We start from the raw sequence: 26,171 nt of genomic DNA, 5'->3' as shown, positions 1-26,171 counted from the left end.
TATCGAATACATGGATGATACTGTTCCAGTTACGTGGGCACACGGCAAGGTGCACTCTGAGCAGTGCGAGTAATTGAACCATTATGGTTGTACAGCGGACATGAGAGCAATGCTGAGACACCCTGCTTCATTAGCTATTTGGATGCCACCCGTTTTCAGTGAAGTGTCTTCTTGAGCCACGAAACAAACTTTGAATTGGGGGCATATACCTAATTCACCCAATTTTGCCATTGAAAAATAGAAAATGTTTCTCTAGATCAGATGGAAGGACCAAGCATTTGAATGAACATTGTCTATTGCTTTTAACTAATGTGTTCATTGTTCCTGTACTCAAGTGGAAATTATAACAATTAGACTTTATATAGTTTATTTAGAATAGCTAGGGAACATTGCTCCAGATGTAGTTATATTAAAACATCCTCACTTTTTTACATGTCTTGCAGGGGTTAAAAGTAAATACAAAAAGCTGTTCAGAGTACACCATATTTTTCGGGAATAGAAGTAGTATAGAGTTTATTGCAGTGGACCTGTCAGCACCCTTATAAATGAATACTTGCATTGTAAATAAATGTTAGAAAAACTGTAGGAGTCCCTTGGAAATGTATGAACAAATTGACAAATGGGTGTTACTTAATTGGCAGGGGAAGTGGTGTATTTCACAACAAACTTCAGCTTGACCAGGACATTGGATAGGGCCACCGTGTAGGTGCACAACCAAATAAGAAGGGAAATAGTAACAACCATTGTTCAATTGATTCACACATTTCCAGTATGAACAACCAACATAAAAATCGAACAATGTAGAGTTTCAAGAAAACGTGGCCTAGAATTATTTTGCAAGGAAAACTAAAAACATGTCAGGAAAGCTGACAAATCCTCGATGCTCTTTCAATATACAAAGCCTTAATATTTTTACAGTGCTGATTACTACTCAGACAACCCCTTCTCAATCACTGTCTCACCACCCAAGTAAATCAATAACACCTACACTCAGCTCGGGTCCTGGAACTGTTTCAGTGGTGTCGGCACTGGCTTTCCCAGGGATCGGGCAATCCCTGTTTCCAATCAGTGACTATTTCACTGACCCCTCCTTTAGATAAATCAGAAATCCATAAGAAGTTCAGCGGCAGCTCTCATAGCCCCCGGATGTCAGTTACGTTTGAAGGAGGGGGCAATGAAGTGGCTGCAGGATTCACATGATATGTTACGCAAGCCCTGGGAGAGCCAGTGCCGACACCGCTAGAATGCTGCTGGCACTGGAGGAGAGCATAGACTCTTTAACTTGGGGAAACAGTGATTGAGAAGGGGTTGTTCAAGTAATGGACAACCCCTAATAAGTCCATGATAACGCAGGCACAGTATTCAGGGTTATATAGCCTCCAAAAGAAATGCTACACAACCGATGTTGTACCAGGGTTAACTCTGACCAATCTAGATGAATTCCTCAACTCCTGCAATTGTTTAGCTGGCTTACCAACACCTTCTTCAAATCGCTTCTCTACAACAGGTAGAACAGTGTCATATAAAAAAGATGCATTTTGTCTTATGAAATTCCTCTTTTCAAAGTCTTGTTCACATCTCAGACTATAGTCTACATGTTGAACAGCTACCAATATTATTTCTATTAAGCTCTCCAGCAGTAACACATGCAGCTCTGGGAAATACAATTTAAGTGCCTCTTCCAAAAAAAACATGATTTGCTTAGTGAAAGCAACAACTGTGTAACTGAGATTAACCCAACAGTCTTCTCCTGTATACTGATCAAAATTGACTACACCACAATTTTGCATCTCCTCTCTCAACTTTCCCAATGCTTCTGGTGTCATAAGGTTCATTTTCCTCCACATTTCTTCAGAATTACGATGTTTTGTGGCCTCAATTATAATATCTTTGTTGCTTTGCAAAACAGCTTTCAGGTCTTTTATTAGAAAGGCATGCAATAAAAAGGTCAGATCCAAACCAATTTCAGACAGATGCTTACAATGTTCCTTTGCAACTTTAACACATTCTGCAGCAGTAGAAAGATTTTCTTTGCTGTCAAACACCTGCTTACTGAAAGCATCCACAAACATTTTCAGGGCAGAACAGGACCAAACAATAAATGCAGAGTAGCAACCATTGTTCCCAGCAAAATCCATTTCAAACTCTTTGGCTGTTTCAAGTAAACTGGTAAAGAAAACATTGCAAAGTTTATGTACATAGAGCAAAGTTGCCCCCTCTATTCGCAGTTGACGTATAGCAGTGTGCACGGCAGTAGCCCTATTTTGCAAAAATAATCCACATGCTTTAGTTGACTGCCCCAGGCGTACAAGTTGAGAAACAGCTCTGCGTGTTGCTTTTGGACCCCCACGTAATGACCGGTCTGGAGAAAGTTCAAACACCAACACGTCAGTTAGGTGTCTTACACGTGGATCCACTTTTGCTCTCAAATCCTGCACAGAATAGGTTAATGGTTTATCTTCTAAATAATCATTTAGCTTTGCCAACAAATCAACCGCTCCTTCGAAATTTCTCTGTGCGATGCAGACATCCAAACTGTCAGGGAGCTCTTGAATCCATTCAAAAGAAAGATTGATTTTTTCCTCTGTCTCCTCCTTTTTGGCCTTCTTTTCATTCACTGAAGAGCTACCCGACACGTCGAGAATTGTAGGTGCACACATTTCATCCTTTTTACGCTTCTCAATCAAAATTTTGTTCTTTTTTGCCTCTTCCAACACATCTAGCCACTCTTTCTTGATTTTTGCATTTTCTGCCTGAAAAATTCGGCTCTCAGGAAACATCAGAATCTTAAACATATTTTTCATAGGAGGATGTTCCTTTACATTCACCACAGCAAGATCATCCAGGTTATATAAAGCGTTGTATTTGTACATTCCTCTTCGATTTGGTAAAGATGTAGCTATAAGCAGGCAATCATTCATCAGAAATGTATGTACTTTTTGGATAAGCACCATATTATCCACATCAAACTCCGTCAGGTCACCATTATACAGCAAGTACCTGCAAGGAAAAAAAAATAAAGATTAATAGAAGGGCATAATAAATGTACAATGTAGCCGATTTTGCATGAATACAATGCCATAGATGTGTGTATCATATGGTTTTAGAATGCTTTTTGACAAATAACTCCAGGGCCAGATATATGCATTACAAAACCACGGCACTTTATGGCTTTTATAGCAATAACACTGTCATTTTTCAGTAAACGATGTACATTCAGATTGCAGATGCCATCCTGCAATCTAAAGTAGTTACGTCACAGATGGCACCAGCTCATGAGTTGTGCACATGCCATACGCAGTAGGAACCGGCCGTCATACACAGGTGAGCTCCTTCTTCATGTGCCACGACCGGGCACAGCTCCAGCCCCAGGACAGTAACCACTCAGACAGCTGTTAGCTGGCTGTGAGAGAGGCAAGTGAGGTGTTTGATAAAGGGAATTTGCTCCCTTTGTCAGGCCATCGTCACCTCTGCAACATGGTAGCAGTTTATTGCTATGGTAACAAGGAGTCCCAACAATAGCCTACTTTTAAAGGCCCAGTCACACACAGCGATCACACAGCCCCATCACACACAGATCGCCGATTTTGTGACGCCACAGCAATATCACTGTGTGTGACATCCATCAGCGACTGGCCCCCCTGCCGGGTATCGCTAATCATGCAGGATAGTCCTGGGCCATTTTTTGATCGTTGGTTACCAGCTGGCCAGCACGCATCGCTGCGTGTGGCAGCAGGAGAGCAACGATCAGCGACGCTGCACACTGGTTTCCAATGTAAACAGCGGGTATCTAGGAGCCACGCGGCTCTTAGTTACCTGCTGTTTACATTGGAAGCCAGCTTGCTCGCTGGTCCTGATCGCTGGAGGGGCTGTCTATGTGACAGCTCACCAGCGATCAGCCTAACGTCGGATCGTTGGTGGGATCGCTGGGACATCGTTATGTGTGACGGGGCCCTAAGCCTCAGCCTACCAGATCTCTCCAGGGGCTAATAAGTAACCTGTCAGTATTTGACTGACAACCTAACACTGCAACATCGGTCATACAGTGCATTATCACCATGAGCAAAGGACTGCATGTTCAAGCCCTCTTGTGGGATGAGCAAGTATTGGTATTGCAAAAAAAAAAAAAAAAGAATTAAAACAATACATATTTAGTATTGCTGAATTCATAAATCCAAAATAGCAATATCCATGCACAGGTCTGATCTGAGGTGTGTAATATAATATATACAGTATAATTACATTACAAAGAAGCTGAAGTCCTGAAGAGTGGCCCATGAGTTGCTGTCCCACAGTTTCACAGCTATCTGCATCCTCATGATGTGGATACTCAGTGGTGAATATGGTGGTGGAGGAGGGAGAAGTGGACTCCTACCATTCAATGTGCGATTGAGGCAGCAGACAACGGCGTCATTACATAGTGCCTGTTGTGTGGGGCCTCAGGACACAAAAGCTGAATCAGTTTGCTCAACGAACGAGAGCACGGTGAGTTTTTTTAATATGCGTAATTAATATAAAAGAATGCAATGAGGAATCATACTATATAGGAGGGCTGTGTGGACATAGTGTGAGTGTGCGTGTGGAAGGACTGTGATGACAGGAGCAGTACGATTTACGGTTTCCTATAAACTTTGTAAAAAGCAATAAATTATATGGCTTTGATGTGCTGTTAGTGATAATACATGTTCCAATAAACCCTATCATTACATGTATTATCAGAAAAAAAATTTGGGGGGGGGGGGGAATGTGTGAAAAGCACGTTGGAGTGTGGGGCAGCAGCACATGCAGGATGAATCCTGGTTATTATACTTACTCTACCTTTACTCTCATGGATATTTTTCTTAGACCAACATATTAATTAAGACACTCTGCGGTGTTTATATACACACACACACACACACACACACAGACACCGCTATGCTTGAACTATATGTTTACGTATTTCTTCTTACAATCTTCCAATAACATTTGGATCATTATTCTGCACAGCACTTTATCACTTGAAATATATACTTTGTATATTTTGCGGATTATAAGACGCACCCCAATTTTGAGGAGAAAAATCAGAAAAAAAAAAAATAAAATGATGGTGCCGCTTATAATCCATGCATCTTATCAAGGATGGTGGCTGCGGTGAAGCAGCGTCCCAGGGTCGCTGATGGAGGAGGCAAGAGTGGTGCGTTGCTGTAGGCTGGGATGAGGGGGTGTTCCAATGTGCGTTGTAGGTGAAAATGGCTGCGGTGCGGGAGTCTTCACCAGCATTTTGTGAAAGCCCGGAGCCCCCCCGCATATCCATTACTGCGATGCGGTGACTTCCGGGAAAATGGCCGCCGGGAGCGGAGTACACTTAGATTGATATCTCGGCAACAAGATCTCGGGTGCTGAGATCTCGAGACAACCACATCACAATAATGGATATGCGGGGGGGGGCGGTTTCCGGGCTTTCACATAATGATGGCGGAGCCCCCCTGCACCACAGAGCACCGCAGCCATTTTGACCCGCAGTGGCACACATCGGAAGACCCCCTCATCTCATGCAGCGGTCAGTAAGATATATCCGCATTATAAGGGTGTGTACACACGCGGAATGCTCTGCGGATTTGTCGGCGCGGATTTAGTAAAATCCGCAGGTCAAGACCTGTGGTTCATCTGCGGATAACCCTGCGGTTTATCATCTCTACAACGGAGCACATGGCAAACCGCAGTGGAATCTGCAGAAATAATTGACATGTCAATTCTTTTTGCGGTTTTGAAACCGCAGCAAATCCACGTGGAAAATTCCGCACCATCTATACTGCGGTTTTCATTTTGCATTGAAAATAAAGGTACTGTACACCGCAGCAGAAACTGCAGCGGATCCACAGCGTGTGCACACACCCTAAGATGCACCCCTATTCTCTCCCCAAAATTTTGAGGGGGTGGGAAGTGCGTCTTCTAATCAGAAAAATACGGTAGGTTGAAATTATGGTGAGAACAAAATTCTCCTTTTTGTATCCATTATATACTCTTTGATCATGTTTACATTGCATATGGTGCTCTGCGCCCCTGTTTTTAATTGTACAATATGTTCTTTTTATCATTTCTTGTTTTCATTTTAAACCTTATCTTGATTGGTGTCTCTAATAAAAATCTCATTATTTTGATATATATTTTTTGTATTTATATTTTTTTTGCTTATCTTAGTGCTCAAGTAGTTTATGTATTAACAGAAGCAACTATTCACCAACTTCTGCTCAGAATAAAATGATACAATATTAATATAATAAAATTGTTATTAATATTCAGCAGAATTACCATAATTTCAGGCTATTGTTTCAGCCCTCCACAAAAGACACGGTCTCATGTGGCCCCTTGTGAAAATTGATTTTCCAGAAGACTGGATTTTCCAGAAGACTGGAGAAGAGCAAATGTTGTTCCTATCTTCAAAAAGGGGAAGAAGGTGGACCCAGGCAACTATAGGCCGGTGAGTCTGACTTCTATACCAGGAAAGATCTTTGAACAAATTATTAAACAACATGTATGTCAATACCTGGATAAGAATGAAGTGATTAAACAGAGTCAGCATGGGTTTCTAACTAATAAGTCATGTCAGACTAACTTAATTTCCTTCTATGATGGTATCACTGATTGGGTGGATCAAGGAAATGCTGTAGATATAGTATATCTTGACTTCAGCAAAGCATTTGACAAAGTCTCTCATACAATCCTTATTGAAAAAATGACTAAGTATGGAATGGACAAGGCAACTGTTAGGTGGATTCATAACTGGCTTAGTGATCGGACCCAAAGAGTGGTCGTAAATGGCTGTACATCCAGTTGGAAGAATGTCTCAAGTGGGGTACCACAGGGCTCTGTCCTGGGCCCTGTATTGTTCAACATCTTTATCAACGATTTAGATGAAGGAATTGAGGGTAAACTGATTAAATTTGCTGATGACACAAAGCTAGGAGGGATAGCTAATACTAGAGAAGAGAGAGAGAGGATTCAAAAAGATTTAAATAAACTGGAGAAGTGGGCAGCAACTAACAGAATGGTTTTTAACAGGGAGAAATGCAAAGTACTACATCTGGGCAATAAAAATGAAAAAAGCATATATAGAATGGGAGGAATAGGGCTAAGTGACAGCACATGTGAAAAAGACTTGGGTATACTAATAGATCACAGACTGAATATGAGTCAACAGTGTGATGCAGCAGCAAAAAAGGCAAATGCAATTCTAGGATGTATTAACAGAAGCATACAGTCTAGATCACGTGAAGTCATTATTTCCCTCTACTCCTCTTTGGTCAGACCTCATCTGGAATATTGTGTCCAGTTTTGGGCACCACATTTTAAAAAAGACATCAACAAACTGGAGCAAGTTCAGAAAAGAGCGACCAGAATGGTGACCGGTCTGCAAACCCTGTCTTATGAGGAAAGGTTGCAGGATTTGGGGATGTTTAGTTTGCAAAAGAGAAGACTGAGAGGAGACTTAATAGCTGTCTACAAATATCTAAAGGGCTGTCACATTGTAGAAGGATCAACTTTATTCTCATTTGCACAAGGAAAGACTAGAAGCAATGGGATGAAACTGAATGGGAAGAGACACAGATTAGATATTAGAAAAAACTTTTTGACAGTTAGAGTGATCAATGAGTGGAACAGGCTGCCACGAGAAGTGGTGAGTTCTCCTTCAATGGAAGTCTTCAAACAGAGGCTGGACAGACATCTGACTGGGATGATTTAGCGAATCCTGCTTTGAGCAGGGGGTTGGACCAGATGGCCCAGGAGGTCCCTTCCAACTCTACGATTCTATGATTCTATGATTCTATGATTCTATGATTCTATGATTCTATGATTGTCCACCTCTGATCTAGACAACATACCCACATGGTCAAAATTGTTGGCACTCCTTGTTTATTGACAGAAAAACCCACAATGGTGACAGAAATAACTTGAATCTGACAAAAGTAATAAATAAAAAAAAATCTATGAAAACGAACAAATGAAAATCAGCCATTGCTTTTCAACCATGCTTCCACAAAACTTAAGAAAATTAAACTCATTAAATAGGCCTAGACAGAAATGTTGGTACCCTTAACTTAATATTTTGTTTCACAACCTTTTGAGGCAATCACTGAAATCATACGATTCCTGTAACGGTCAGTGAGACGTCTGCACCTCTCGACAGGTATTTTGACCCACTCCTCAAGAGGAAACTGCTCCAGTTCTCTCGTGAAGGTTGCCTTTTCCAGACGGCATGTTTCTTTAGCTCTTTCCAATGATGCTCAATAAGATTTAGGTCAGGGCTCATAGGTCACTTCAGAATAGCCCAATGTTTTCCTCTTAGCCATTCTTGGGTGTTTTTAGCGGTGTGTTTTGGGTCATTATCCTGTTGCAAGACCCATGACCTGCAACTGAGACCAAGCTTTTTGACGCTGGGCAGCACATTTCTCTCTAAAATTCCTTGATAGTCTTGAGATTTCATCGTACCCTGCACATATTCTAGACACCCAGTGCCAGATGCAGCAAAGCAGCCCCAGAACATAAAGCCTCCTCCATGTTTCACAGTAGGGGCAGTGTTCTTTTCTTGATATACTTCATTTTTCCATCTGTGAACATAGAGCTGATGTGCCTTGTCAAAAAGTTCCATTTTTGTCTCATCTGTTCATAAGACATTCTCCCAGGAGCTTTGTGGCTTGCCAACATGTGACAAAATCTAGCCTGGCTTTTTTATGATTTTTTGTTTTCCAACAATGGTGTTCTCCTTGGTCATCTCCCATGAAGTCCACTTTGGCTCATACAACGGATGGTGTGATGTGACTGATATCCTTGAGCTTGAAGTTCACCTTTACTCTAAGTTTTTCTGGTCTCTTGTTACCATTCGTATTATCCATCTCTTTGATTTGTCATCAATTTTCCTCCTGCGGCCACGTCCAGGGAGGTTGGCTACAGTCTCATGGAGTTTAAATTTCTGAATAATATGTGCAACTGTAGTCATAGGAACATAAAGCTGCTTGGAGATGGTCTTATAAATTTTACCTTTAACACGTTTGTCTATAATTTTATTTCTAACCTCCTTCGCTTCCTCTGATCCATGTTGAGTGTGATATTCACTGTGCTGTTTGGTGACATGGTGTGTATCTGTAGCCCTCTATACAGGCCCACTCACTGATTCCAAGATTGTAGACACCTGTGATGCTAATTAGTGGACACCTTGATTTAACAGGTCCCTTTTTTCACATTATTTTCAGGGGTACCATCATTTCTATTCAGGCCTATTTCATGAGTTTCGTTTTTTTTGTAAAATTTGGTGTAAGAATGAATGAAAAGCAATGTCTGACTTTTCATTTTCATAAATTTGTGATTACTTTTGTCAGATTCAAGTTATTTCTGTGACTATTGTAGGTTTTTCTGTCATTAACCCCTTAATCTCCTAGAGTGGTTTGCACGTTAATGACCGGGCCAATTTTTACAATTCTGACCACTGTCCCTTTATGAGGTAATAACTCTGGAACACTTCAACGGATCTTGGCAATTCTGACATATTGTACTTCATAACAGTAATAAAATTTCTTTGATACGACTTGCGTTTATTTGTGAAAAAAAAATAATGGAAATTTGGTGCAAATTTTGCAATTTTCTAACTTTGAATTTTCATGCCATTAAAATCACACAGATATGGTACACAAAATACTTAATTAACATTTCAGACGTTTACTTTACATCAGCACAATTTTGGAGGCAAAATTTGTTAGAAAGTTATAAAGTTTAAAAGTTGACCAGCGATTTCTCATTTTTACAACACCAAAATTAGGGACATCACATTTGAAGTCACTTTGAGGGGTCTATATGATAGAAAATACCTAAAAAGTGACACCATTCTAAAATCTGCACTCCTGAAGGTTCTCAAAACCACATTCAAGAAGTTTATTAACCCCTTCAGGTGCTTCACAGGAATTTTTGTAATGTTTAAAAAAACAAAAACGAACATTTACCTTTTTTTTTCCCCACAGTGATCAAAATGAACCAATAGAAAAAAAAAAATCTATTGATGCCGGACAATCTCGGCGGGTGCTCTGCGCCCGCCATCTTCTCCTGGAAGAAGCTGGGCGGCCCAGTGGACTTCAAGGACAACGGAGGTACCGGGGAGTGGTGGTGATGATCGGGGGACCCCATTTCTTTCTCCTCTGATGTGCGATCACATCAGAGGAGAGCGAAATTAAATGGAAAAATCGGCAGCCGAGACCCCGGAGAAATTCCGACGCTGAGGGGGCACTATAGCCTTAAACCACAGCGCCGTTAAAAAGCGGCGCAGTGGTTTAAGTACCCTTAACTGCCGCCGTTAAAAGGCGCATCGGCGTTCGTCAACAGGTTAAGCGTAACATCATTCTCCCATGTTCGCGCCAATCGCCGGCAGAGCAAGGGAGAATGACGAGAGCCGTGTTCAGCACCTGGCGCCAGGGAACAGCGCTTACTGCAACACTTCTTCCCTGGCGCCCGTCCGTGTAGTACTGATGTGGCACACACATGCCGCACGTATTATACACACGGACATTGACATCTCCAGTACCGGAAATATCAGGACGTGTGAATGAGGCCTTATAGCGGGTTTTTCTGTTTGGTAGCTGCCACACACTAAAACATGCTTTTTATTGCAAAAAATAGTTTTTGCATCAACCACAATTTGAGAGCTATAATTTTTCCTTATTTTGGCTGACAGAATCATGTGAGGTCTTGTTTTTTGCAGAACGTACTGACATTTTTATTGGTATAATTTTCGGGCACATGACGTTTTTTGATCACATTCTATTCCAGGTTTTGGGAGACAGAATGAGCAAAAACCAGCAATTCATGAATTTCTTGGGGGTGGGGGGGCATTTACACCGTTCCGCGTGTGGTAAAATTGATGAGGCGGTTTTATTCTTCGGGTCAGTACGATTACAGCAATACCTCATTTCTTTTTTTATATTTTGGCGCTTTTATATAATTAAAAACTATTTTATAGAAAAATAATTGTTTTTGCATCGCTTTATTCTGTGAGCTATAACTTAGTTTTTGCTGATGCTGTATGGCGGCTCTTTTGCGGGACAAGATGATGTTTTCAGTGGTCCCACGTTTATTTATATCCGTCTTTTTGACCGCGCGTTATTGCACTTTATGTTCGGTGGTATGATGATGATAAAGCATTGTTTGCTTTTTTTTTATAGTGTTCACTAAAGGGACAGTTTCATAGGTCGGGTCATTATGGATGCAGCGATACCAAATATGTGTACTTTTGTTTGAATTTTTTTCATTCAAAAATGTATAGATAAATAGAATATTGTTTTTTTTTTTTTTACTTCATTCTATGTTTTACACTTTGTCCCACTATGGGACACTCATTTTGTGCAGGCTGATCGCTTCTATAGCATACAGATACGTCATGCCGCGGGGTCTCCGATCCAAAGGCAGAGAAGCTGTCAGCCCCTGAGCTGGCTCCGGAATGCTGCAATCTTGTTTGATCGCAGCGTTAAATGCACACTACAATACTTTGTGGCATCGCAAGAACGGAGGCACCAGATCAAGGCCAGCAACGCTCATCTGACGCACCGCCCCTTAGGCGGGTTCAATAAAAGCTATTTTTTGTGTTATGTATAGCGTGTTGGGGGAAGTATATAGCATTCTATAATGCTGTGAATGATGGCGCACAGGTGCTGGTCCAATTTATATGGGAAAAACCTGATGAGTTTTCCTTTAAGCAGGGCACTAAAAATACTCAGTCTTAGGCCACAAATCCGAGCAGCCCCCCCCCCCCCCAAAGCACCCGATCGGGCCGAGACCAGCCGCCTCCCCCCCCAGCACCCGATCGGGCCGAGACCAGCCGCCCCCCCCCCCCCAAGCACCCGATCGGGCCGAGACCAGCCGCCCCCCCCCCCCCCCCCAAGCACCCGATCGGGCCGAGACCAGCCGCCCCCCCCCCCCCCCCAAGCACCCGATCGGGCCGAGACCAGCCGCCCCCCCCCCCCAAGCACCCGATCGGGCCGAGACCAGCCGCGCCCCCCCCCCCCCCCCCCCAAGCACCCGATCGGGCCGAGACCAGCCGCCCCCCCCCCCCCCCCAGCACCCGATCGGGCCGAGACCAGCCGCGCCCCCCCCCTCCCCCCCCCCAAGCACCCGATCGGGGCCGAGACCAGCCGCCCCCCCCCCCCCCCCCCCAAGCACCCGATCGGGCCGAGACCAGCCGCCCCCCCCCCCCCCCCCCCCCCAAGCACCCGATCGGGCCGAGACCAGCCGCCCCCCCCCCCCCCCCCCCCCAAGCACCCGATCGGGCCGAGACCAGCCGCCCCCCCCCCCCCCCCCCCAAGCACCCGATCGGGCCGAGACCAGCCGCCCCCCCCCCCCCCCCCCCCAAGCACCCGATCGGGGCCGAGACCAGCCGCCCCCCCCCCCCCCCCAGCACCCGATCGGGCCGAGACCAGCCCCCCCCCCCCCCCGCCCCCCCCCCCCCCCCCCCCCCCAGCATCGATCGGGCCGAGACCCCCCCCCCAGCCGCGCCCCCCCCCTCCCCCCCCCCCCAAGCACCCGATCGGGCCGAGACCAGCCGCCCCCCCCCCCCCCCCCAAGCACCCGATCGGGCCGAGACCAGCCGCCCCCCCCCCCCCCCCAAGCACCCGATCGGGCCGAGACCAGCCGCCCCCCCCCCCCCCCCCCAAGCACCCGATCGGGCCGAGACCAGCCGCCCCCCCCCCCCCCCCCAAGCACCCGATCGGGCCGAGACCAGCCGCCCCCCCCCCCCCCCCCCAAGCACCCGATCGGGCCGAGACCAGCCGCCCCCCCCCCCCCCCCCAAGCACCCGATCGGGCCGAGACCAGCCGCCCCCCCCAAGCACCCGATCGGGCCGAGACCAGCCGCCCCCCCCCCCCCCAAGCACCCCGATCGGGCCGAGACCAGCCGCGCCCCCCCCCCCCCCCCCAAGCACCCGATCGGCGCCGAGACCAGCCGCCCCCCCCCCCCCAAGCACCCGATCGGGCCGAGACCAGCCCCCCCCCCCCAAGCACCCTTGCGAGCAGGGCCCTCATTCCTCTTGGTATCTGTTATGATCTATGTGATTATTGTTATGCTGTAATGTCTATTGTCTGTACAAGTCCCCTCTGAAATGTTAAGTGCTGCGGAACATGTCGGCGCTATAGAAATAGGATTCTTCTTCCTCGCCCCACGTACCTGCCCGGGGTCTCCAGCAGGTTCTGGCAGCCCTCCACCTTCTCCAGCAGGGTGGTCAGGGTCCGGGTCTTGCCCTCCTCCGCCTCCTCAGTGAAGGCCGCCTTGAGCTCCCGGGCCGCCTCGGCGCGGTCGGAGTGCAGCAGGGTCTGCGCCACGCTCTCCATGATGCCCTTCTGCTCGGTGAGGATGTGGCTCAGCTGGTACATCTCCCCCTCCAGGTAGCTGATCTCCTTGGCGGTCTCAATGAACTGCCGGTAGTTCTGGTACACATTGCGCTTCAGGCTCTGCGCGGTCTCGTCCGCCAAGCTCTGGATGCGCCGCCGATGCTCCTGCAGGTCCCGGTCGTCGTCAGACTGTTGGGAGAGAACCTTCACGTACTGCTCGGCCTCAAAATGGCTGTGCTCAAGCTCCTTCTTTAGCCGGAAGAGCGCGCCGCTGGCCTCCGCCATTGTGGGAGCAAGAAGGCTGCAGAGAAAACCCAGGAAGCGGCCCTGACAGGCATCAAGCGACGTCACGTGACCGGAAGACACGAGCGGTGTGTGCCTGGAATGCATGCGCTATTGCGCCTCTGCTAGGGTCGTGGCTAAATTCAAATGAGCCTGCATCAAGCGTCAGTGGGCGGAGCATTGATGTCACATGACTGAAAGACGAGCGGTTTATCCTAGAATGGATGGGCTCTTGGTAGCGTTGTGGCTAAATCCGGGTGGACACCACTAGCACAAGCAGCTAAACCGGAAGTAGCTGGCAGAGTAGAGTCACGTGGTATCACCCGGCTGAGCTGGCCGCTGTCACCTGCGCTCTACAGGAGGCCTTGTCAACCAGCAAGTCAACAGGGTGGAGCCATGCCCAGTCACGTGTTTGTAACGGGCCCTCCAGGTACTGCTGTGCGCATGAATGCTGATGCTTGCTGTGCACACGGAGGGACTAACTGTAATTTTCCAATATACTTTCTAAATGAAATCCCAAACATACACCTATCTAGGTGGCCCTCTCTGACCTTTCTGAAGCAAATCCGCATTCAGTTCCACAGATACTGGGTTCAGGCGAAGAGATCACGGCATACTGCGCCTGGCTGAGTCCCATGCATGGTAGCGCGCTTGCTCTGTCAGCTCACGGTTTCTGCACCGAGCTCCTCTGCCTGTCAGCTGGTTCCTGTGTGCAGGGCAGCCATTAGGAATTTTGGGGACCCATATTGGCAACATTTTCAGGGCCCCCTTGAGACCCATTTTTAAAAATGACCAATAATATGCAAGGGACAAATACCACGGCACCATGACCAGATGTCATATTGCCACCACATAGTGACCTATAATACCACATACAAGGAACAAGTACCACCACACCATGACCAGAACACATATTACCACCACAGTGACCGAATAATATCACATACAAGGAAAAAATACCACCGCACCATGACCAGACCACATATTACCACCACAGTGACCGAATAATATCACATACAAGGAAAAAATACCGCCACATCATGACCAGACCACATATTACCACCACATGGTGACCAGTAATATCACATACAAGGAACAAATGCCACCGCACCATGACCAGATCACATATTACCACCACAGTGACCGAATAATAGCACATGCAAGGGGCAAATACCGCCACACCTTGGCCGGACAACATAATACCACAACATAGTGACTGAATACTACAATACTGATCATTAATAAAAAAACCCCGATACTAATATCACCATAAGTGCCATAAGTGTGTATAAACACAGGAGATCTGTACTCAGTATGCAGTGTCTGTGTACAGGTAATACAGTGATCACTGGTGACATTATACACAGGAGCTCTGTATATAGTGTCAGTGTACAGGTAATACAGGGATCACCAGTGACATTATACACAGGAGCTCTGTATATAGTGTCAGTGTACAGGTAATACAGGGATCACCAGTGACATTATACACAGGAGCTCTGTATATAGTGTCAGTGTACAGGGAAATACAGGGATCACCAGTGACATTATACACAGGAGCTCTGTATATAGTGTCAGTGTACAGGGAAATACAGTGATCACAAGTGACATTATACACAGGAGCTCTGTATATACTGTCAGTGTACAGGGAAATACAGTGATCACAAGTGACATTATACATAGGAGTCCTGTATAGAGTGTCAGTCTACAGGTAATATAGTTATCACTGGTGACATTGTACACAGGAACTTATTGTATACAGTGTATAGTGTCTTTGTACAGGTAAAACACTGACTCACCAGTGATGTCTCTAGGTGAAGTCCTTCATCTTTGCCTTTCATCTTCACCAGCACAGACCGCCATCTCTTCTTCCAGCTAGGGCTCGTCTCTCAGGAAATAACACAGTTATCTAGAGCTCCGCTTGCAGAACACAGTATTTAATTTTTTCCCAAATTCTACACTACGTCAGATGAAAAAATAAAGGCAACATAGTGTCGCTCTGCACAGTAACAGGACCGCCCCCGCATTTAAAACAGTATAATAATAAATTTTATTTCTATAGCGCCGACATATTCCGCAGCACTTTACATTTCAGAGGGGACTTGTACAGACGATGGACATTACAGCATAACAATAATCACATAGATTATAACAGATACCAAGAGGAATGAGGGCCCTGCTCGCAAGCTTACAGTCTATGAGGAAAAAAGGGAGACACGAAAGGTGGGTGGTAACAGTTGCCCTGAGTATCCCCCAAAAATAAATACTTCACTGCAGTAATAATATCACTTAATTAGCCCCTATGGTAATAATATCCCATATCCTGGTCCCCGTGTATCTCATTCCTTGCTCCAGCCATATGTTCTCCCAGCCTGGCCCCATATGTTCTCCCATCCTGTCCTCATGAGTATCCATTCTGCCTCTATGTTATGTACCATCTTGCCCCATATGATCTCCATCCTGCCCCATCTGTCTCCATCCTGTTCCATTTAGCCAAAAGTTTTACCATAACCAGGTTCCCCGCATCATGTTCCCACGTGCTTTGTGCATCCATTAGCCCTCTGTGTCTGTACTGTTACACACTTAACATTATGGGTGATCCATACAATCAGGGCAATTGTTACCACCCACCTTTCGTGTCTCCCTTTTTTCCTCATAGATTGTAAGCTTACGAGCAGGGCCCTCATTCCTCTTGGTATCTAAATGGTTTTTAACAGGGAAAAATGCAAAGTACTACATCTGGGCAATAAAAATGAAAAAAGCATATACAGAATGGGAGGAATAGGGCTAAGCAACAGCACATGTGAAAAAGACTTGGGTATACTAATAGATCACAGACTGAATAAGAGTCAACAGTGTGATGCAGCAGCAAAAAAGGCAAATGCAATTCTAGGATGTATTAACAGAAGCATACAGTCTAGATCACGTGAAGTCATTATTGCCCTCTACTCCTCTTTGGTCAGACCTCATCTGGAATACTGTGTCCAGTTTTGGGCGCCACATTATAAAAAAGACATCAACAAACTAGAGCAAGTTCAGAAAAGAGCAACCAGAATGGTGACCGGTCTGCAAACCCTGTCTTATGAAGAAAGGTTGCAGGATTTGGGATTGTTTAGCTTGCAGAAAAGAAGACTGAGAGGAGACTTAATAGCTGTCTACAAATACCTAAAGGGCTGTCACATTGTAGAAGGATCATTTTTATTCTAATTTGCACAAGGAAAGACTAGAAGCAATGGGATGAAACTGAATGGGAGGAGACACTGATTAGATATTAGAAAAAACTTTTTGACAGAGTGATCAATGTGTGGACCAAGCTGCCACGAGAGGTGGTGAGTTCTTCTTCAATGGAAGTCTTCAAACAGAGGCTGGACAGACATGTGACTGGGATGATTTAGCGAATTCTGTTTTGAGCAGGGGGATGGAACAGATGGCCCAGGAGGTCCCTTCCAACTATATGATTCTATGTTATGATCTATGTGATTATTGTTATGCTGTAATGTCTATTGTCTGTATAAGTCCCCTCTGAAATGTAAAGTGCTGCGGAATATGTCGGCGCTATAGAAATAAAATGTATTATTATTTATCCCATGATCCTGCCCCATTTGTCCTATGATCCTGCCCCATCTGTCTCCATCGTATACATCATGACCCATGCTCCTGCTCCATGTGTCTCCATCCTGCCCCATGACCCTTCCCAATCTGTCTCCATCTTGTCCCATATTCCTGCCCCATCTGTCTCCATCCTGTACTGTGTCTCCATCCTGCCCCCGAGTCTCCATCCTGCCCGGTGTCTCCATCATGCCCTATGTCTCCATCCTGCCCCGTCTCCCTTCTGTCCTGTGTCTCCATCCTGCGCCATGTCTCCATTCTGCCCCTGGCATGGATGGAGACACATGATCCATGTGTCTCCATCCTGCCGTTGAAACATATTGCGGCTTGCCGCTTACAATAAAAATAAAAACAAAAACTTTCTCCCTACCTGGCTGCGTTCCTGCGGTGATGATGTTCCCTCCAGGCATTTCAAACGCAGACTCGCCGGTGAATGACATTGACATCATACGCCGGCGACGTGCGCACTGATGTCAGCTTTCAGCCTCCGATTGGCTGGCAGCTTTTAACAATTTCTGTGCGGACCCTCACGGCAATAGAGTTTAACCGAACCTGCGTCTCGGACACAGGTTCAGTTTCTGCACCAGCAGAATCCTGCCTCTGGGGCCCGATGAGAGGAAAACACGGGGTCCGATGCGGGCCCCGCATGACAGGGCAGTAATGCCCTGATGGCGGCCCTGCCTATGTGCTCCATGTCTCAGAGCTATTCTGTCAGCTGCTGGCTCCTGTATTTCCTGTGAGTGGTGAAAATTCAAGAAAATGTACCTCAGGACGATCAGTAGCACTGAGAATTGCAATGTAACTGAGCTCATAGAAATCAGCTGACAGGGCAGAAGAGCAGTGTGGTAAACACAAAGGGGAAGTGCTGATGTCACTGAGCTCATAGGAGTCGGCTGCCGGCAGAAGAGCAGTGTGGTAAACACACAGGGGAAGTGCTGATGTTACTGAGCTCATAGGAACCGGCTGACAGGGCAGAAGAGCAGTGTGGTAAACACAGAGGGGAAGTGCCGATGTGACTGAGCTCATAGGAACCGGCTGACAGGGCAGAAGAGCAGTGTGGTAAACACAGAGGGGAAGTGCCGATGTCACTGAGCTCATAGGAACCGGTTGACAGGGCAGAAGAGCAGTGTGGTAAACACAGAGGGGAAGTGCCGATGTCACTGAGCTCATAGGAACCAGCTGACAGGGCAGAAGAGCAGTGTGGTAAACACAGAGGGGAAGTGCCGATGTCACTGAGCTAATAGGAACCGGCTGACAGGGCAGAAGAGCAGTGTGGTAAACACACAGGGGAAGTGCTGATGTCACTGAGCTCATAGGAACCGGCTGACGGGGCAGAAGAGCAGTGTGGTAAACACAGAGGGGAAGTGCCGATGTCACTGGACTCATAGGAACCAGCTGACAGGGCAGAAGAGCAGTGTGGTAAACACAGAGGGGAAGTGCCGATGTCACTGAGCTCATAGAAACCAGCTGACAGGGCAGAAGAGCAGTGTGGTAAACACAGAGGGGAAGTGCCGATGTCACTGGGCTCATAGGAACCAGCCGACAGGGCAGAAGAGCAGTGTGGTAAACACAGAGGGGAAGTGCCGATGTCACTGAGCTCATAGGAACCAGCTGACAGGGCAGAAGAGCAGTGTTGTAAACACAAAGGGGAAGTGCCGATGTCACTGAGCTCATAGAAATCAGCTGACAGGGCAGAAGAGCAGTGTGGTAAAGAAAGAGGGGAAGTACCGATGTCACTGGACTCATAGGAACCAGCTGACAGGGCAGAAGAGCAGTGTGGTAAACACAGAGGGGAAGTGCCGATGTCACTGAGCTCATAGGAACCAGCTGACAGGGCAGAAGAGCAGTGTGGTAAACAGAGGGGAAGTGCCGATGTCACTGAGCTCATAGGAACCGGCTGACAGGGCAGAAGAGCAGTGTGGTAAACACAGAGGAGAAGTGCCGATGTCACTGAGCTTATAGGAACCAGCTGACAGGGCAGAAGAGCAGTGTGGTAAACACAGAAGGGAAGTGCTGATGTCATTGAGCTCATAGAAATCAGCTGACAGGGCAGAAGAGCAGTGTGGTAAACATAGAAGGGAAGTGCTGATGTCATTGAGCTCATAGAAATCAGCTGACAGGGCAGAAGAGCAGTGTGGTAAACACAGAGGGGAAGTACCGATGTCACTGAGCTCATAGAAATCAGCTGACAGGGCAGAAGAGCAGTGTGGTAAACACAGAGGGGAAGTGCCGATGTCACTGAGCTCATAGGAACCAGCTGACAGGGCAGAAGAGCAGTGTGGTAAACACAGAGGGGAAGTGCCGATGTCACTGAGCTCATAGGAACCGGCTGACAGGGCAGAAGAGCAGTGTGGTAAACACAGAGGAGAAGTGCCGATGTCACTGAGCTCATAGGAACCGGCTGACAGGGCAGAAGAGCAGTGTGGTAAACACAGAGGTGAAGTGCCGATGTCACTGAGCTCATAGGAACCGGCTGACAGGGCAGAAGAGCAGTGTGGTAAACACAGAGGGGAAGTGCCGATGTCACTGGGCTCATAGGAACCAGCTGACAGGGCAGAAGAGCAGTGTGGTAAACACAGAGGGGACGTGCCGATGTCACTGGGCTCATAGGAACCAGCTGACAGGGCAGAAGAGCAGTGTGGTAAACACAGAGGGGAAGTGCCAATGTCACTGGGCTCATAGGAACCAGCTGACAGGGCAGAAGAGCAGTGTGGTAAACACAGAGGGGAAGTGCCGATGTCACTGAGCTCATAGGAACCAGCTGACAGGGCAGAAGAGCAGTGTGGTAAACACAGAGGGGAAGTGCCGATGTCACTGGGCTCATAGGAACCAGCTGACAGGGCAGAAGAGCAGTGTGGTAAACACAGAGGGGAAGTGCTGATGTTACTGAGCTCTTTCTGCCCTGGCAGATATCCTCTCCTCAGACACTCAGCAGCTCAGTTGTATACTAATGTCCATAAAAGCCAGACATCACCTGAAACAAATCTTCTGCACTTTTTTGTCTTTCAAGGTTTTTTATATTTTTATTTCCAGCAAGGTGTTGTAGATGTCACCTTTCTTTTCGTCACCCCAGGGAGGACACACCATGCATTCCACAGTAGTGTACCTCCCTGTAAACCTCACATCTCCAAAGTGTAGTGCCAATGTGCCACAACCGAAGAGGTGACCCGAGGGCGTCAATATACTCTTATTTCTCCCCATACCCATTCCTCTGCTCCCCAGGACTACTGTTTTTCTTAGGGGGATTATCTCTCCCTTAGGTACCATATCTTTCCTGCATCTATTCTTTTCCTGCACTGTGACTCCTTTTTATATGACACTTTTTGCCCCACTTTCATTACGTGTCCCCAGTCTTTTTTTTTTCTTTCCGGGCCTCTTCTGCTGACACCTCCGCTAAGGTTACACCGCCGGCAGGAGGCTCATTTACTCGACTGCTGCTTCACTCATGTCTAGACTGCAAACCTGGCTGGCCTTGTCCTTTTCCTGATGCCTCTGTTTTCCAGGTAGAGTGGGAGAGCAGGATCTCTCATGCTAATCAGTGTTCAAGCTGTTTTTGTGTGAAGGTCCCTTTTTTTCCCAGGCTTCCCACGCCTCTCCATACATCTTCTGGAACTCCTCTGCTGCCATTCCAGGCTCCTGGGGGTCTTGCGCCTCAGAAGTCTCCAGTCTGCAGCGCAAGCCGACTTTCCGCTGCAAGCAGCATTTGAGGAAGCCAATCTGTTCTTTTACGGCTCATGTTCCTTTCTAGGCACAAGTAGGTGCCCTTTTTCACTTTTTCTTTAGGCACCATGTTCTCTTCAGCCTTGAGCGGCTCCAGTGGCACAATGACTCAGGCTCCCCCCTTGAATGGAAAACCAAAAAAGTGAACTGGAGTATGTGTGTATACATGCAACGTGTATTAGCATATTCACACTGACCATTAAACAGACTAATCCTAAGATGGAAACAAAATGAGCATATGCCCTGCTGTAAATAAGTAGAAAGTAATAGTACATGTAAATAACATAGGGTACTTAGTAAACACTTAGTAAACACCGGTTCATGCATCATTACGTGAACACCCGATTTCTTACATTATGGCTGGTCCGAACAATGAAAGCAATTGTTACCATCCACCTTTCGTGTCTCCCCTATTTCCTCATAGATTGAAAGCTGGTGAGCAGGGCCCTCATTCCTCTTGGTATCTGTTCATCTATGTGTTTATTGTTATGCTGTAATGTCTTTTCTGTTCAAGTCCCTTCTAAAATGTAAAGTGCTGCGGAATACAGTTAGGTCCATATATATTTGGACAGAGACAACATTTTTCTAATTTTGGTTCTAGACATTACCACAATGAATTTGAAACAAAACAGTTCAGATGCAGTTGCAGTTCAGACTTTCAACTTTCATTTGAGGATATCCACATTAAAACTGGATGAAAGGTTTAGGAGTTTCAGCTCCTTAACATGTGCCACCCTGTTCTTAAAGGGACCAAAAGTAATTGGACAGATTAAATAACTGTAAATAAAATGTTCATTTCTAGTACTTGGTTGAAAACCCTTTGTTGGCAATGACTGCCTGAAGTCTTGAACTCATGGACATCACCAGACGCTGTGTTTCCTCCTTTTTGATGCTCTGCCAGGCCTTCACTGCGGTGGTTTTCAGTTGCTGTTTGTTTGTGGGCCTTTCTGGCTGAAGTTTAGCCTTTAACAATTGAAATGCATGCTCAGTTAGGTTGAGATCAGGTGACTGACTTGGCCATTCAAGAATATTCCACTTCTTTGCTTTAATAAACTCCTGGGTTGCTTTGGCTTTATGTTTCGGGTCATTGTCCATCTGTAGTATGAAACGACGTCCAATCAGTTTGGCTGCATTTGGCTGGATCTGAGCACACAATATGGCTCTGAATATCTCAGAATTCATTCGGCTGCTTCTGTCCTGTGTCACATCATCAATAAACACTAGTGACCCAGTGCTACTGGCAGCCATGCATGCCCAAGCCATCACACTGCCTCCGCCGTGTTTTACAGATGATGTGGTATGCTGTGGATTATGAGCTGTACCACGCCTTCGCCATACTTTTCTCTTTCCATCACTCTGGTAGAGGTTGATCTTGGTTTCATCTGTCCAAAGAATGTTCTTCCAGAACTGTAAAGGCTTTTTTAGATGTTTTTTAGCAAACTCCAGTCTAGCCTTTTTATTCTTGATGCTTATGAGTGGCTTGCACCGTGCAGTGAACCCTCTGTATTTACTTTCATGCAGTCTACTCTTTATGGTAGATTTGGATATTGATACGCCTACCTCCTGGAGAGTGTTGTTCACTTGGTTGGCTGTTGTGAAGGGGTTTCTCTTCACCATGGAGATCATCCACCACTGTTGTCTTCCGTGGGCGCCCAGGTCTTTTTGCATTGATGAGTTCACCAGTGCTTTCTTTCTTTCTCAGGATGTACCAAACTGTAGATTTTGCCACTCCTAATGTAGCAATTTCTCGGATGGGTTTTTTCTGTTTTTGCAGCTTAAGGGTGGCTTGTTTCACCTGCATGGAGAGCTCCTTTGACCGCATGTTTCCTTCACAGCAAAACCTTCCAAATGCAAGCACCACACCTCAAATCAACTCCAGGCCTTTTATCTGCTTAATTGAGAATGACATAACGAAGGGATTTCCCACACCTGTCCATGAAATAGCCTTGGAGTCAATTGTCCAATTACTTTTGGTCCCTTTAAAAACAGGGTGGCACATGTTAAAGAGCTGAAACTCCCAAACCCTTCATCCAATTTTAATGTGGATATCCTCAAATGAAAGCTGAAAGTCTGAACATCAACTGCATCTGAATTGTTTTGTTTAAAATTCATTGTGGTAATGTCTAGAACCAAAATTAGAAAAATGTTGTCTCTGTCCAAATATATATGGACCTAACTGTATGTTGGAGCTATAGATGTAAAATTATTATTATTATTATTATTAAACACTGTCTTTGATTAGAAAAAAAAAAGCATAAGAGCCATCACTCCGCAATAAGGTGTATCCCAATCGGGACTGTCCTATACTGTCTCTGGTATTAAAACCAAATCGTGATCTGAAATTGTGGGTTATAATAAGCACCTAGGCAGGTCAACGATGCAACTATTTTTTTTTATTCCATACGTCCATGGTTGCACAACATATTCAAGTATATGACAAAAATACAATGTCTTCAGTCCACAAGTTCCCCTCCCTGGGGCTGATAGTCCTACTGTCCCCATACCAGGTGATACTCACGATCTCCCAACTTTTGGTTGGCTCACAGATTTTGTATCTCGCGCCATTATTGTCTGTAGTCACAGTTCAGGCTCCCCCAGATGACAATTGTCATGGCTCTGGACGGGAATTCCTTTCCCCGTCCTGGAATCTATGGAGTTACCTTTACTGGCCTCCCTTTGGTCTGGGGAGGGCTATATTAACACGCTCTCCTGTGGGGCTTTTGTGAGTGATAGTTTTGTCCTCGGCTGAGCAGCTGACCTTGCTACACTTGTGTATACCGTTTGTTCCCATGTGCTTGTCCTGTGTATGATCCGGCTTATCCCATGTTTTGTGCCTGCGCTCTGATTCTGTAGCTCTGCTATTCTCTGGTTCTGATCCCTGGCTTGCCCTCTGACTACCCTCCTTGTCTGCGCTCTTGGTTACAGCATTCCTACCCGGTTTCTGACTTCGGCTTGTATTTGACCATTCTTCAGTCTGTGCCCTTGGATACTGCGTTACCCTTTGGCTATTGAATTCAGCTTGTCTGACCTCTCTCTCTCCTTGCTCCGATCGTTCCCGCTCTGACTCTCTACCTCCCTTGCACGGAGGTTAGCTCCTCCAGCCACTCCCCCGATGATCATGTGTCTCAGGTCCTGTTTAGTGCAGCGTGCTTTCAGCAGCGGCCGCACGCTTCTTTTTGTTACTGCCGTCTCCCCACTCACTTCCCCTAGTGTACATTCCCTGGACATAATCTGTGTGTCCGTCACATTATCTCTGACCGTAAAACTTTTTTTTTCCGTCGCGTGGAAGGTTGGGGTTGTCTTGTGCTATTATGGATCCTCTGTGTGTCTCTCTGAGCAGGTCACCAATTTAACCAAAATGATGCAGAAATTGTCTGTGGAGCAGAGGACTTTGGCTCAGTCCCATCAGCAGGTTCAGAGGGAGGTTGCTGATGCCTTTCGGAGTACCCCTCTCTCTGGGGCCCGGGGTGGGGGAGCTACTGATGTTTCGTTATTTTCTCCTGAACCTCCAGTTAAGTTACCCGATACCTTCTCTGGTGATAAGAAAAAATTTCGGGCCTTTAAAGAGGGATGTAAGCTATTATTTTCTTTGCGACCCCGTTCTTCAGGGGACAAGGTTGAAAGAGTGGGGGTTGTCATCTCTTTATTAAGGAAGGCTCCGAAGGCTTGGGCTTTTTCTCTCCCCCCCCCGGCTCCGGAAAGAATGTCTGTGGATCGGTTTTTTGAGGCCCTTGGCTAAATCTGTGATGAACCTGATTGTGTGCGACTGGCTGAGAATATGGTTATGAGTCTGTCCCAGGAGAAGCACTCAACCGATTGGTACTACTCTGAGTTTAGGTGATGGGCCGCAGAGGTGTCTTGGAATGATTCGGCCCTCAGGGATTGTTCTGTCATGGTCTGTCTGAACACCTTAAGGACGCCTTGGCGTTACATTCTCCGTTGGACACTCTCGAGGAAGCCATGACACAGGCCGTCCGCATAGACCGTAGACTCCGTGCGAGAGGAGTGATGCAGCAGGAGACCCCCCTGTATCCCGTCAAGGTTGATTCCTCATCGTCTGTGGAACCCATGGAGGTGGGAGCCGTGTCCTTTAAGGAACAGGAGAGGAGACGCCGCAAGGAAAACAGACTTTGTTTTTACTGTGGGGCTCTGGGACACTGGAGGAAAGACTGCCCCTCTTGCCCTCCGTCGGGAAACGTCAAAGTCTGGGTAACAGTCGAGGAGGTTACCCAGCCCCTCAGGTACACTTTTCCTCAATGTCTAAAATTTTGCTCCAGGTGGAGCTTGGGGTAGAAGGTGTGATCTATTCCCTACTACAGCTTTTGTGGATTGTGGTTCAACCATTAATTTGATTGATTTTAACTTGGTGGCACTTTGTAAGATAGTGACAGATAGGCTCGAGACTCCACTAAAAGTGGTGGCCATTGACTTCACTCCCCTCACCAAGTGAGGAATCGCCTGTGTCTCAGAAATGTTCTTGCTTAAGGTGGGCTCTTCTCATATGGAACATAAAAACAACGAAAAAACACCAAGAAAAAATGTCCAAATTTAATTTATTACCAATTAACACATATATGAATTAATAAATTGTGTATATAAAATATATGTATGTATATATGTATAAAATAAAATATATATGGTAAGGGGGTCAATGCCAAAGGGCACAACCGGGGACCGAAATTAGCAGCAATAAAATTTCATATAAAGACAAAAAATACATATATAAATAGGTACAATAAGTGAAAAATAAATAATATAGATATATATAAAAAGTGACCGTGCTAAAGTGAGTATACTGAGCAGATATAAAATGCAAAAAGCAAAAAAAAATAAAAAGCAAAAAAATATTTTTTTATATATATTATTAGTGCAACAGAACAATATATTGGAGTGTTAAAATTAATGTGTATATATATATATATATGAAAAAATATATATAAAAAATAATAAAATAAATAGTGACTCAAACGTAAAGCAAGCTCAATAATATTATGCTCCCAATTAACAACGTGACACACAAAAATGCCCACAAATAAAGAGTGAGAAAGGACAAATAATAAACGCTATGTGCAGTACCTTTATGCTGCAAGGGTCCCCGGGATGTGCCAGCCCCGACGCGCGTTTCGGCGTTTGTGCTTTTTTTGCTTTTTATTTTTTTTTGCTTTTTGCATTTTATATCTGCTCAGTATACTCACTTTAGCACGGTCACTTTTTATA

The 26,171-nt window shown here is 45.9% G+C and overlaps 2 protein-coding genes across 2 annotated transcripts in view; one reads left to right on the top strand and one right to left on the bottom strand.

The window, feature by feature from the left end:
* Positions 1-350: 350 nt before the first annotated feature.
* Positions 351-13,736, bottom strand: EXOC8 (exocyst complex component 8). Its single transcript, XM_073560099.1, has 2 exons — positions 13,183-13,736; positions 351-3,000 (listed from the first exon to the last, which is right to left on the bottom strand). The coding sequence occupies exons 1-2, from the start codon at positions 13,734-13,736 to the stop codon at positions 1,392-1,394; spliced, it is 2,163 nt and encodes a 720-aa protein (XP_073416200.1). The 3' UTR covers positions 351-1,391.
* A 191-nt stretch (positions 13,737-13,927) lies between these two features.
* NTPCR (nucleoside-triphosphatase, cancer-related) overlaps positions 13,928-26,171 on the top strand; it is a 97,698-nt gene continuing 85,454 nt past the window's right edge. The window contains exon 1 of the mRNA XM_073560101.1: positions 13,928-14,058. Coding sequence (XP_073416202.1) covers positions 14,025-14,058 — 34 coding nt within the window. The 5' untranslated portion in view covers positions 13,928-14,024. The remainder of the gene's footprint in view (positions 14,059-26,171) is intronic.

This window comes from Dendrobates tinctorius, unplaced genomic scaffold (assembly GCF_039654945.1).
Source record: "Dendrobates tinctorius isolate UK_male_01 unplaced genomic scaffold, ASM3965494v1 ptg000293l, whole genome shotgun sequence".
Lineage (NCBI taxonomy): Eukaryota > Metazoa > Chordata > Amphibia > Anura > Dendrobatidae > Dendrobates > Dendrobates tinctorius.
The sequence above is the reverse complement of the archived record's forward strand: the minus strand, read 5'-3'. Positions and strand labels throughout refer to the sequence as shown.